The sequence below is a fragment of the Geotrypetes seraphini genome, chromosome 13 (assembly GCF_902459505.1).
Source record: "Geotrypetes seraphini chromosome 13, aGeoSer1.1, whole genome shotgun sequence".
NCBI lineage: Eukaryota > Metazoa > Chordata > Amphibia > Gymnophiona > Dermophiidae > Geotrypetes > Geotrypetes seraphini.
In genome coordinates this window covers 77,125,637-77,138,710 of record NC_047096.1, presented here as the reverse complement: position 1 = coordinate 77,138,710, position 13,074 = coordinate 77,125,637, and the positions used below count along the sequence as shown (strand labels likewise).

General features: G+C 43.8%; 1 protein-coding gene across 3 annotated transcripts in view; it reads right to left on the bottom strand.

Moving 5' to 3' along the window:
• PCGF2 (polycomb group ring finger 2) overlaps positions 1-13,074 on the bottom strand; it is a 74,300-nt gene that overhangs the window by 18,613 nt on the left and 42,613 nt on the right. For all 3 annotated transcript variants that reach the window (XM_033917598.1, XM_033917600.1, XM_033917599.1), the window contains 2 exons: positions 7,558-7,656; positions 5,578-5,658 (listed from right to left, as the gene is read on the bottom strand). In XM_033917598.1, coding sequence (XP_033773489.1) covers positions 5,578-5,658; positions 7,558-7,656 — 180 coding nt within the window. The remainder of the gene's footprint in view (positions 1-5,577; positions 5,659-7,557; positions 7,657-13,074) is intronic.

Here is a 13,074-nt window from a genome sequence, read left to right as displayed (position 1 = left end):
GATTGAGTCGGAGGTCTGTAGACTACACCCACATAGATAGAAGTTCCATCTTCTCTTTTCAGAGCAATCCATATCGCTTCTTCCTCTCCCCAGGTCCCTTGCATTTCGGTCGCTTGGATATTGATCTTTACATAAGAGAGCTACTCCTCCACCTTTTTGACCTCCGTCCTTCCTAAAAAGATTATATCCCGGTATGTTTGCATCCCATCCATGTGATTCACTGAACCATGTCTCTGTGATAGCGACAATATCTAGATCTGCCTCTAACATCAGGGCTTGCAGATCATGAACTTTGTTGCTTAGACTGCGAGCATTTGTGGTCATCGCTTTCCAGCTATTTTTCAGCGATAATCTCCTTTTTCGTATGGATTTTTGTTTCGTTTCACTTTCCGTTGCAATACTAAGAAATGAGTTGCTGATATTGCTTATGTTGCAGTCTTACAGGTTATAGTGTCTTATTCTTCACAGCATAAGATCTCCTATCTATATGTCTGTTTTGTAGATTGTTGTTTACCTTGACCTCAGACCTTGGCCACAGGTGCCAGCTCTGTGAGTGCTTTAGCACTTCCAGTACTAAGTAAATGCCTTCGCTTTGTCTAAGTTGGTGTCTATCAAACTTCCCAAAATGTTTTTTCTTGCACACAAGTTTTCCGCCTTGACTTAATGTATGTGGCATAGTGTATTTTCAAAATAAAGAAAGCCAGCAAATGTGCACACAGTTGCTAGGTATATGTGCTTCCTTCTGAGCCACGTGCATGTGCTCACATGCATGACTTAGAGGAAATACTGGCTTCTATGACCTCCACTGTATTTCATACCAGAATCAATTGTATGTTTCCTGATATTATGAGAGTATTAATTGTCTGAATTTTAGTTGTGAGTTAGACAGACTGTCAATGCCTTTGGATAACCAGCTTCTAGCTTCCTCATGCCGTGCTGGTAGTTACAGTATTCACAGACAGCATCCAGTGGCAAATAGAAGTGTTCTTATGTATTTGTCTAGCTGTTGCACAACCTTTCTCAGTTTATGACGTTTTCAGCCTTTACCTAGGTTGAATTCAGGGGATCAGCTGACTTCATCTCCCACTATCTAGGTGGGAGATATGGCTCTGGAAGTTCAACATGTCCTCAGCTCTGGTTGTGCAACACAGCTTTATCTCTGGATGTAGGATGCTGCTCCATCCTTGCATGTTGATCACAGTTACATCTCTAATTGTAGGGCACAGTTTCTCTCTAGGTATAAAGCAGAACTCCACCTCTGAGTGTAGAGCATAGCTTCATCTTCAGATGTAGATAGAGCAAGAATAGAACACAGCTCCATCTCTGCATGCGCAACTCCATTTCTAAATATAGAGCACATATCCATTTTTGCATGTATGGTTCCAGCTCCGCTCTACTTTGTTATGAGAAATACTGGCTGATCAAGGAGCATAGGACATAAGGACATATAGTACACCAGACCCACTATGCCTATGTCCTGATTGGTCCAGGCTTCTAGAGCCTGGGCCAATCAGGCCTTAGACTTAAAGGGGATGGGCCGGGAAGGGGCAGGCCCTCCTCATTGCGACGAGGCGGGCCTGCCAGCTGGACGGCAGCAAGACCCGGCTGACCGGCCAAAACTTTAGAGGTTAGTTGGGGGGAAGGTTAGTTGGGGAGGTTATGGGGTGGTAGCGCGGGGGGGGTTCAGATGGGGTGCGGCTTTCCGGCAGGAGGGGTTGGACACCCTCCTGCCGTCGATCGGGAGTGTCGGGGTTGGCCACCCTCCTGCCAGCGATTGGACAGGCGGCCGCTATACTTATTGCGGCAGGGAGATCCCTTGCCGCGATAAGTATAGCGGCCGCGTCTACTTACATAGTAAGTGTCTCTTCCTCTACTAGGGAGACGCATAGGGCCGCCTAAGTTCACCTAAGGCTTTTAGGCGAGCTTAGGCATCTTGCAGGCTTCCCTAGACTCCCGGAGGTGCCTTCAATATAGGCGGCCTGCCTGGGGAGCATTTGTTTTTTAAAAACATGCATCCCGATTGGCTGATTAAACAGCAGTAGGACACCTACATCTGCCTAAAATCGGGACGCACTTTGCAGAATCAGGGCCTCAGAATATATCTAAAAAAGGGGAAGTCTTGCTAATAGGTGATTTTAACATGCCGGATTTTGATTGGGGTATCCCTATTGCAATGTCCTCTAGAAGTAGGAAGATTCTGGATTCTCTACAAGGAGAACTGTTCCAGTAGTTGGTAATGGAACCCACACAGGATGGGGTCATACTGGACTTAGTGCTTACAAATGGAGAAAGTGTTTCTGATGTTACAGTGGGTGATCATCCGGCATCTAATGATCACTAGATGGTATGGTTTAATATTAAGATGGGTATAGAGAGGGCTCATTCAAAAGCAAAAGTTCTAGACTTTAAAAAAAACTAACTTTGTTCAGATAGGGGTTTAGGTCAAGGAATTATTGTCTGGATGGGAACATCTGGAAAGAGTGGAAATGCGGTGGGCAAAACTGAAAGGAACAAACCTTTTTGTGAGGCAAGTAAGTAAAAGTACGAGGAAAAGAAGGCCACTTTGGTTCTCAAAAGTAGTAGCTGAGAAGGTAAGGAATAAGAGGTTAGCTTTCATAACCTACAAAAGATCGCAGAAAGAGGAAGACAGGCAAAAATATCTGGAAAAGTTAAGAGAGGCTGGTCTTGCAGTCAGGAAAGCAAAGATGCAAATGAAAGAAAAAGTAGCTGACACAGTAAAACGGGGAGACAAGACATTTTTTAGATATATTAGTGATAAGAAGAAGTGCAAAAGTGGCACTGTGAGACTCAAAGGTGAAGGGGAGGAGTATGTAGAAGCTGATAAAGAAAAGGCTGAATTGTTTAACAGATATTTCTATTCTGTGTTCATGGCTGAAGTGCTGGGAGCGGGACCGCAGAAGACAAACATGAATAGGGATGGAGGAGTAATAGACCCTGATCGATTTTCAGAGGATTGTGTTCGTGAGGAGTTAGCTAATATAAAGGTAGACAAAACAATGGGGCCGGATGCAGTACATCCTAAGGTCCTAAAGGAACTTAGGGAAGTTCTGGTAGCTCTGCTGACTGACCTTTTCAATGAGTCTCTAGAGTCGGGAGTGGTACCGGAGGACTGGAGAAGGGCAGATGTGGTCCCTCTCCACAAAAGTGGAAATAAGGAAAAAGTAGGGAATTACAAGCAGGTAAGTCTGACTTATGTGGTAAGCGAATTAATGGAAACACTTTTAAAACAGAGAATGGTCAAGTTTCTGGAATCCTGTGGATTACAGGACCAGAGGCAACATAGATTCACTAGAAGTAGGTCTTGTCAAACAAATCTGATCAATTTTTTTGACTGGGTGACCAGAGAATTGGATAGAGGATGTACGCTAGTTGTGATATATTTAGATTTTAGCAAAGCCTTTGACAGTGTTCCACACAGACGTCTAATAAATAAACTGAGTACTCTCGGGATGGGTCCCAAAGTGGCGGGCTGGGTCAAGAACTGGTTGAGTGGAAGGCAACAGAGGATAATGATCAATGGAAATCACTCTGAGGAAAGGGATGTTACCAGTGGTGTGCCTCAAGGTTCTTGGACCTGTTCTATTTAACATTTTTATAAACGATATTGCTGAAGGGTTGTCGAGTAAGATTTGCCTCTTTGCGGATGATACGAAAATCAGCACTAGAGTAGAACCACCGGATGGTGTGAATAACATGAAGAAAGACCTGGTGAAGCTTGAATAATGGTCTGAAATTTGGCAGCTAAAATTTAATGCTAAGAAATGCAAGGTCATGCATTTGGGCTGCAAAAACCCGAGGGAATGGTACAGATTAGGGAGTGAAAAGCTTATGTGCACGACAGACGAGCAGGACTTAAGTGTGATTGCATGTGATGATCTTAAGGTGGCCAAACAGGTTGAAAAGGTGACAGCAAAAGCTAGAAGGATGCTAGGTTGCATAGGGAGAGGTATGGCTAGTAGGAAAAAGGAGGTATTGATGCCCCTGTATAAGACTTTGGTGAGACCTCATTTAGAATATTGTGTACAATTCTGGAGGCTGCACCTTCAAAAAGATATAAAAAGGATGGAGTCGGTCCAGAGGTAGGCTACTAAAATGGTATGTGGTCGTCATCATAAGGTGTATGGGGACAGACTTAAAGATCTCAATCAGTATACTTTGGAGGAAGGGCGGGAGAGGGGATTTATGATAGAGACGTTTAAATACCTATGTAATGTAAATGCGCTTGAGTCAAGTCTCTTTAATTTGAAAGGAAACTGCAATTAGAGGGCATAGGATGAAGTTAAGAGGTGATAGGCTCCGGAGTAATCTAAGGAAGTACTTTTTTACAGAAAGGGGTGGTAGATGCATGGCATAGTCTCCCAGAAGAGGTGGAGGAGACAGACTGTGTTTGAATTCAAGAGGGCCTGGAAAAGGCATGTGGGATCTCTCGGAGAGAGAAAGAGATAATGGTTACTGTGGATGGGCAGACTAGATGGGCCATTTTGCCTTTATCTGCCATCATGTGTCAATGTTTCTATACTTATATTTTAATATTATGTTGTTGGTTAAATTTAGCAATATTTGCAGATTTCAATACAGATCAAGGGGGCAATTTCTATAAATAGAGCGTCCAAATTTAGGTGCCCCTCTGCAGTCAGGGGACTGCCTATTTTACAGCCTCTGGGCTTGCTAATTCTGTTAGAGAATACTAGCATAATTGGTGCACCTTAAATTTTCAGGGTAACCATTTATTCTGGGTCATTGGCAGACAGTGGATATCCCCAAAGTGCACCATGCAACCCATGTAAATTTTTGTATTTATAAATAACATGCATAAGTTGGAGACATGCCCCCGCCACCCCCTCCCCCAATTGTGTGCTATAACACTTATACACTCCTTTATACAACAGCACACAATGCACATACACACATAAGTACTAAATATTTCAGCACTTATGTGCACATAACTGTATATACCCAGTTGTACTATTGCCTTTCATGTGACTTTATTACTAAAGAATACATAAGAGTGTTGTTCTACCTCTCTATGATGCTGAAGTGAGCAATGGGTTCCAACTTTGTTTTGCTTTGCCTTGAAGAGAGATTCCCTTCCCCTGGCTCCATAACCCAATGTGGCTTTTGGGCCAAGAATATTCTCAAACTTCTGTTCTAGAGGGCCTGACCTTGGATAAGACTCATAGCTATAGCTTTATTTTCACAGTGAGCTCCAAAATACTAGTTTGAGAGGAGAAGAAAGATTATTAATGAAAGGGGAACATTGGCTCTAAAATAACCTGGATTATATGTTCTATGAAAGTATCATTTACTACTCCAGTTAGTGATTAATACATGGTTTAAACACAACACTTCTCTTCTGTACCTTACGCATGAATGCAGTACTTTATAGCACAGTATCCACTCTAGCCTTTAAGGTTCTCTTCAGCATATAAAAACTAAATACATTACTGCCTTTTTCCATTGAGCATTAAATTGTGGAAATTCCTGCTTCATGTACAATACAGAGATAAGCAAGAAACCTTCTTGTTAAGAAAAATGCTTCAGTAAATTTCCACATACCCTTCTCCAGGGATAAATATAGGTAATATCCAAGAGAGTGTAATACTCTTTTAAGAGCTCATCTTCATACAGGATCTCCACCTGCAGGAATATTCAAAACTGTCAGACTGCCTTTCATGAAGCATCTTTCCTGTTTGCAAATCGATTGGTTATACAAGTTGGATAAATTATTAAAGGAAGCATAGATTGTATAGAAAAGGGAATTGTAGATTTTTTTCTTAAACATAATGGTCCCAATCCAAACACTACCCAATATGCATAGCAATAGAAAATGACAGCAAATTAAGACCATATAGCCTATCCAATCTGCCCATCCATACCATCTACTATCTCTTCTTCTCCCATAGAGTAGAGAATGGCACAGGGAAAAAATTTGTCCCTGTCCCCACGAGCTCGTCCCTGTCATCGTCCCGCCCCCACAAGCTCGGTCACCATCCCTTCCCCGCAAACCATCTGATCCCATCCACACAAGCCTCAAATAGTTTTATACTAAACTTATTTTATTAAAAGTATAAAAAGAAACAATATTCTGTACAATTGTCAGTTTATAAATCAAAGTTCTGGCTGCTGAACTAGAGAAAGAGATGTATAGCTGGTAGGGCTTTGTTTATAAATGTTTATCAACACAACTAATATACTACTTTATCCTAAAGCAAAAAAAAATAAAGAAATATAATTTTTTTTCTACCTTTGTCTGGTTTCTGCTTTCCTCATCTTCTCCTCATTCAATTCATGCCATCCAGTGTCTTCCTTCTCTCTCCCTTCCATCTCTCCCTCCATCTCCCACCCCATTGGTCTGGCACCCATCTTCTTCCCTCCGCTCCCCCCATAGTCTGGCATCTCTCTCTTCCCCATTTCCCTTCAGCATCTTCTCCCCTCTCTCTCTTCCCCATTTCCCTTCAGTGTCTTCTCCCCTCTCTCTCCCCATTTCCCTTAAGCATCTTCTCCCCACTCTCCACTTCTCTTCCCCATTTCCTTCAGCGTCTTCTCCTCTCTCTCTCTTGTCCATTTCCCTTCAGTGTCTTCTCCCCTTCTCTTCCCCATTTACCTTCAGCGTCTGTTCCTCTCACCCCCTCCCTCTTTCCACTTCCCTTCAGTGCGCACACAGTCCAGCAGCCCCTTCCCTCCCGATCGCCGGAGATCCTCCCTCCCAATCGCCAAAGTCATCCAAGGACATCTCCCTCCCTTCCTTCCCCTCCCTCACCTTGGCAATTTTCTGGGGGGTTTTCGTCTCCCAACTGCCAGAGCCAGCTTTCATCATGAGAAGGCTTTGCATGTGGCTACTGAAACTTCTCCTCTGACACAACTTCCTGGTTCTGGTTGCGTCAGAGGAGAAGTTTCGGCAGCCACACGCAACTTGATTAAAGCCTACATGCTTTATGACAAAGACTACTGGCCATCTTAATAGCTGCCCTCTGGCATTTTAGTACTGTGCCATAATATGTGTTCCATCCCTCTCACACATCTTCTATTGCCCTCATAATTCTCCCAGGTGTATCAAACAAAGGGTGTTGCACACATGAGGGTGTACCCTATCCCTCTTTCTCAGAGGCATCAATACCCTTATCAATGCCAACCTGTTTATATTTTTTTGAAGATGTGGTCTCCATAATTGTAAACAGTAATCTAAATAAGGTCTCACCAGAGACTTATAGAGAGGTATTATTACTTCCTTTTTCTTGCTGCAGGAGGATGTTTATGATTTGGGAGGGAAGGTCTAATATTCATTTCTACTCAGCATACCAGAGCCATATAAATGAAATAAAGAGTTTGAATTGAGAGCGATTCATGATATTACTATCTCTAGACACCAAGAACAAGGAATCATTTGGCAATGGAGTGCTTTTGGAAATACAGTATACCAAAGTAAAACTATAAAGGATTAAATGAAATCTGAAAAAGTATCGAGCATTTGCCTTACAGCCACCCCCTCCCTCCCCCGCCGGCCATACACACACACACACTCACACACAAACTTACTTTGTATTTATTGGGGACATCCATCTTATTATGCAGAAATTTGGCTAAATGCATTATGGTCATGGCAGCAGGACATCGAAGAAACCTTACACCATTCTTCTACAAAAAGACATGAAATGAATGTATTGATTATAAAAACAAAGCAAGCAGAGCATTTAAGGTAGTGCTGTCCTACAGACAATCTGAAATTGAGAGGCATCCTTCCTAGAAAGCACGGTTACTTACCGTAACAAGTGTTATCCAGGGACAGCAGGCAGATATTCTCACTGATGGGTGACTTCACTGTCAGAGCCCCGGTACGGACCACTTTAAAAGTGCAACGCCACTTTAAGACTTTAGAAAAAGTGCGATAGCCTGAACCGCACATACACAAGTGCCTTCCCGCCCGTGCGGTCCCTCAGTTAAGATAAGCCAGCTAAGAAGCCAACCCGGGGAGGTGGGTGGGTTGTGAGAATATCTGCCTGCTGTCCCTAGATAACACCTGTTACGGTAAGTAACTGAGCTTTATCCCAGGACAAGTAGGCAACATATTCTCACATATGGGTGACCTCCAAGGTAACAAAAATGGGATAGAGGGAGAGTTGGCCATTAGGAAAATAAATGTTGGAATACAGATTGGCCGAAGTGCCTATCCTGTCTGGAGAAAGACTCCAGATAGTAGTGAGAAGTGAATTTATGAACTGAGGACCAAGTTTCAGCATTACAGATTTCCTCAATGGAAGAAGATCTGAGGAAAGCCACAGAAGCTGCCATAGCTCTAATTTTGTGGGCTATGACACGACTCTCCAGTGCCAGTCCAGTCTGAGTATAACAGAACGAGATGCAGGCCACCAGCCAGTTGGAAATCGTTCTCTTGGAAACAGGATGCCCCAACTTGTTTGGATCGAATGAAATGAACAGTTGGGGAGATGTTCGGTGAGGCTTTGTCCAGTCAATGTAATAGGCCAAAGCCCGTTTACAGTCCAAAGTATGTAGAACGGTTTCTCCAGCATGAGAATGAGGCTTAGGAAAAAATACTGGCAGAACAATCGATTGATTGAGATAAAATTCAGTAACAACTTTGGGAAGAAACTTTGGATGTGTATGTAGAACCACCTTGTCATGATGAAAAACTGTGAAGGGTGGATCTGCTACTAAGGATTGTAACTCACTGACCCTCCTGGCAGAGGTGAGAGCAATAAGAAAGACCACTTTCTAGGTGAGAAACTTGAGATGAGCTGTGGCCATTGGTTCAAATGGTGGTTTCATCAAACTGGAAAGAACCACATTAAGGTCCCAGACGACAGGGGGAGGCTTGAGAGGTGGTTTCACATTGAAAAGTCTCTTCATGAATCTGGAAATCAAAGGATGGGCATTGAGAAGTTTTCCCTCTACTGGCAGGTGAAAAACTGTAATAGCACTGAGATGAACTCTGATAGATGTAGATATGAGTCCAGAATCAGACAAAGAAAGGAAATAATCCAACACCAATTCCACTGCCAAGGAAATTGGTTCATGATGATGAAGATACCAGGAAGAAAACCTAGTCCACTTTTGCTGGTAACATTGTTGAGAGAGATGTAAAATAGATGGATTCAACCCAAGAGAAACCAAGCTGTCAGGTGCAGTGATTGCAGATTGGGATGTAGAAGAGACTCCTGATTCTGAGTAAGCAGAGTAGGGAATATTGGAAGAGGTATGGGCTCCCTGGAGCTGAGATGAGTAGAAGAGAGAACCAATGTTGTCTGGGCCACTGTGGAGCAATGAGAATCATGGTGGCTGCTTCTCTCTTGAGCTTGAACAGAGTTCTCAACATGAGATGGATTGGAGGGATTGCATATAGAAACAGGCCCGTCCAATCCAGGAGAAAAGCATCTGCTTCCAGACAAACATGGGAGTAAAGCCGGAGGTAAAACAGGGGCAACTGGTGATTGTGAGAGGCCGCAAATAAGTCTACTTGTGAAGTGCCCCATTGAGCAAAGATGGACTGGAGAGTTGCAGAGTTGAGAGTCTATTCATGAGGCTGAAGAATTCTGCTGAGGTTGTCTGCTAGGGAATTCTTCTCCCCTTGTATTTAGACCACCTTCAAGAACAGGTTGCGAGCCATTGCCCAAGTCCAGATTTTTTGGGATTCCTGGAATAACAGGAGAGAGCCCATGTCTCCTTGCTTGTTTATGTAGTACATTGCTACTTGATTGTCTATGCGAAGGAGGAGGACTTGAGGGCAGAGGAGATGATGAAAAACCTTGAGGACATAAAAAATTGCTGAGTTCCAGGAGATTGATGTGAAATTTCTGTTCCCTGGCAGTCCAAAGACCCTGAGTCTGAAGATCGTTCATATAAGCCCCTCCAGGCATAAGGGGATGCATCTGTCATGATGACCTTGTGATGAGGGGGTAAATGGAAAAGGAGACCTCTGGATAGATTGGATGAGGTCATCCATCATTGAAGCGACTGCAGAAGAGATGAAGTCACAGATATAAGTTGTGAAAGACGATCAGTGGTGTCACATGGACAGTGGAAGCCATGTGGCCTAGAGGAACTATCATGCATTTGGCAGAGATGAATTGAAGAGAAAGTTCGGTCCATAACTAGAACAGCTGAGACACCGGAGTTAAAGTTGGTGGATCCACCCTCGGTGTCGTTTTGGTCGGTGCGGTCTTGGGTGGCACGGACAGTGTCGGAGATGAACTGGGCTCCGTGTCCATTGCGGCGCCGAATAGTAGCCTGTGCTGAAGTAACCGGTTTTTTAGGGTGCATTTCTGAAGGGTCGAGCAGCATGAGCAAGAGTCGGCACGGTGCTCAGGTCCCAGACACTGCAAGCACCAGCGGTGAGGGTCGGTTAAAGAAATGGCTCGAGCACAGCGACCACACTTTTTGAAACCCGTCAATGGGCGGAACATGGATGGGAAGACAGCCATTGACAAATCGAACTCTATGGCGAAAAGAGTCCATAAGGCCCTAGTGGGCCAAAGGCCGCGGCAGGAAAATAAAATAAACTGGGTTTTTTTTTTTTTTTTAAGAAAGAACAATATGAAAAGAAACAAATTATGACAAAAAAAATCACAATCCACAAGAGTGGGAAGGCAAGCGAAGAAAAAGAAACTTCAACAGAAGCTGAAGCGCGTCTTACTAGCTCCGCTAGAAAACTGAGGGACCGGGCGGGAAGGCACTTGCGCATGCGTGGTTCAGGCTATCACAAACTTTCTAAAGTCTTAAAATGGTGATGCACTTTTAAAGTGGTCCATACCCAGGCTCTATCGGTGACGTCACCCATACATGAGAATTTGCTGCCCGCTTGTCCTGTGATAAAACTGAATTTCCCAGCATATGCTATATTGACCTAAGATGCCTTCATATACTGATGCTCTAGTCAGGAAGAAATCATCCTCTCATTTGTTGTAGACATGCCAATAACTAGTATTTCAGTATACAAAGTTCCATATCTCCCATACTAGCTTCATATAGGGGTGCTTTAGGTCTCCAGGAGCCAATCCTAAACTAAACTAAACCTTAAGTTTATATACCGCATCCTCTCCACAGAAGTGGAGCTCGGCACGGTTTACAAGAACTTAAAATATAAGAAGAGAAAGGATTATCTCTTTTCTGTAAATGTCTGAACCAGAACATTGATCTTTTCCTTAATGTGGAAACCTGAACTAAAAAGTGGCACTTCATAAGAACTGCACCAAGATTTCCCCAGCTTGTCCTGGTGATCTTGGAGCTTGCTGGATTTTATTAGGATATCCACAATGATAGACCAGTGTACATATTATGTTGTGGGACAGCAGTTTACTTTTGATTTGCCATATTAATCTTATTCCCGATGCAATACAGGTTTTAGTGCACTTGCTCTTGATGTAAAAAAAATAGCAATTTTGGTATGATTTTTTACTTCACTTTTAACATAGAATCTTTACTTTAGCTTCATACAGAAGTAAAGATCCTATACCAGAGCAGCAGGGTCATCTGAGCAGAAATGCAACACTTTACTTCATACGACTTGTGGTCCAAATGGGTCCAGTAGCTCTCCATCCCCTGAGGCTATCTGGTCTGATCACCCCAAGTCAGAGAAGTCCTTGGACAAAGAGCCTCCATGCGCTGAATCCCTCTGGACCAATACTCATAGGTGTCGGAATGGGGAAGGCCCCAGGGGCCATGGCCTCCCCAAAAATTTGGCAATCAGAAGTACAGTGGAACCTTGGTTTACGAGCATAATTCGTTCCAGAAGCATGCTCGTAAACCAAAATACTCATATATCAAAGCGAGTTTCCCCATAGGAACTAAGGGAAATTTGCTTGATTCATTCCCACCCACCCCATCCCTCGAGGCCAGCAGCGCTGCTCTAACCCCCCAAGAACCGGCATTGCTCCCCCCCCCGCTCATGAAGGCCCCCCGCGTGATCCACCATTCCCCCGCTTGTGGCGCCAAACCACACGATCCGGCACCCCCCCACTTGCATCGCACCCCCCCTGCTGCGATCCGGCATGCCCCAGCCACCCACCCGATCACATTCCTTACCCCCATTTGGCACCGGCACCAACGCACAGGACATGCCGGTGCCCGAAGATCTGCCTCCTTCTTCGCGCTGGGCCTTGAGCATCTGCGCATGCTCAAGGCCTTCGAGTTGAAATCTACTACATGAAATCTACTACATTAGATCAATGGTGTAGCGAGGGTAGGAGGCGCCTGGGGCAGTGGTACCCCCTGTGCCCTCCTACTCTGCTCCTTCCATGCCCCACACACCATGTACCTCTGTAAATCTTTGCCAGCATGAGCAGCTTGTCTGGCCTTCTGCTCACGCTGGTGTTGACTTTTTCCCTCTGATGTCACTTCCTGGTCCCATGACCCAGAAGTGATTTCAAAGGGAGCCAGGCCAGCACGAGCAGTAGGCCAGAGTTGCTTGTTCTGGTAAAAATTTAAACTGGTAGGGGGCGGTGATGGGAGGGCGCAAGTGTGATATGGGGGGCAGAGAGGTGCCATTGCCCCCACCGAGAAGGCACCCAGGGTAGTCCACCCCCACCCTTACTACGCCACTGCATTAGATTCTTTAGTACCAACAAGTTATCGCCCAATAGCTAATATCCCTATATTGACCAAATTACTGGAATCAATAGTTTCAAAACAACAACAAATTTTTAATATTACATCTATTTCATCATGGCTTTCAGCCATGTTATAGTACTGTAATATTACTATTCTCTCTTATCTCTCAGATTCAAAAAATCTTAAGTAAAAAGTATTTTGCTGTTCTCTTACAATTTGATTTATCAGCTTTGTTCAAAGTAGTCAATCACAATGTTTTAACATTCCTCCTTCCACAAACAGGTGTAGGAAGTAATGTTCAGAAATGGTTTAGGGTTTTTTTGGCAATAAGCGATTAATCAAATTTTATAATAAACTTGGAACTTGAATCTTATGTTGTACAAACTGGAAGAAGATTATCCATAGCCTGGTTTCCTGACTGTGGTGTGCCCCAGGGATCCCCATTATCTCCCATTCTTTTCAATGTTTACATGACATTATTAAATACTCTTT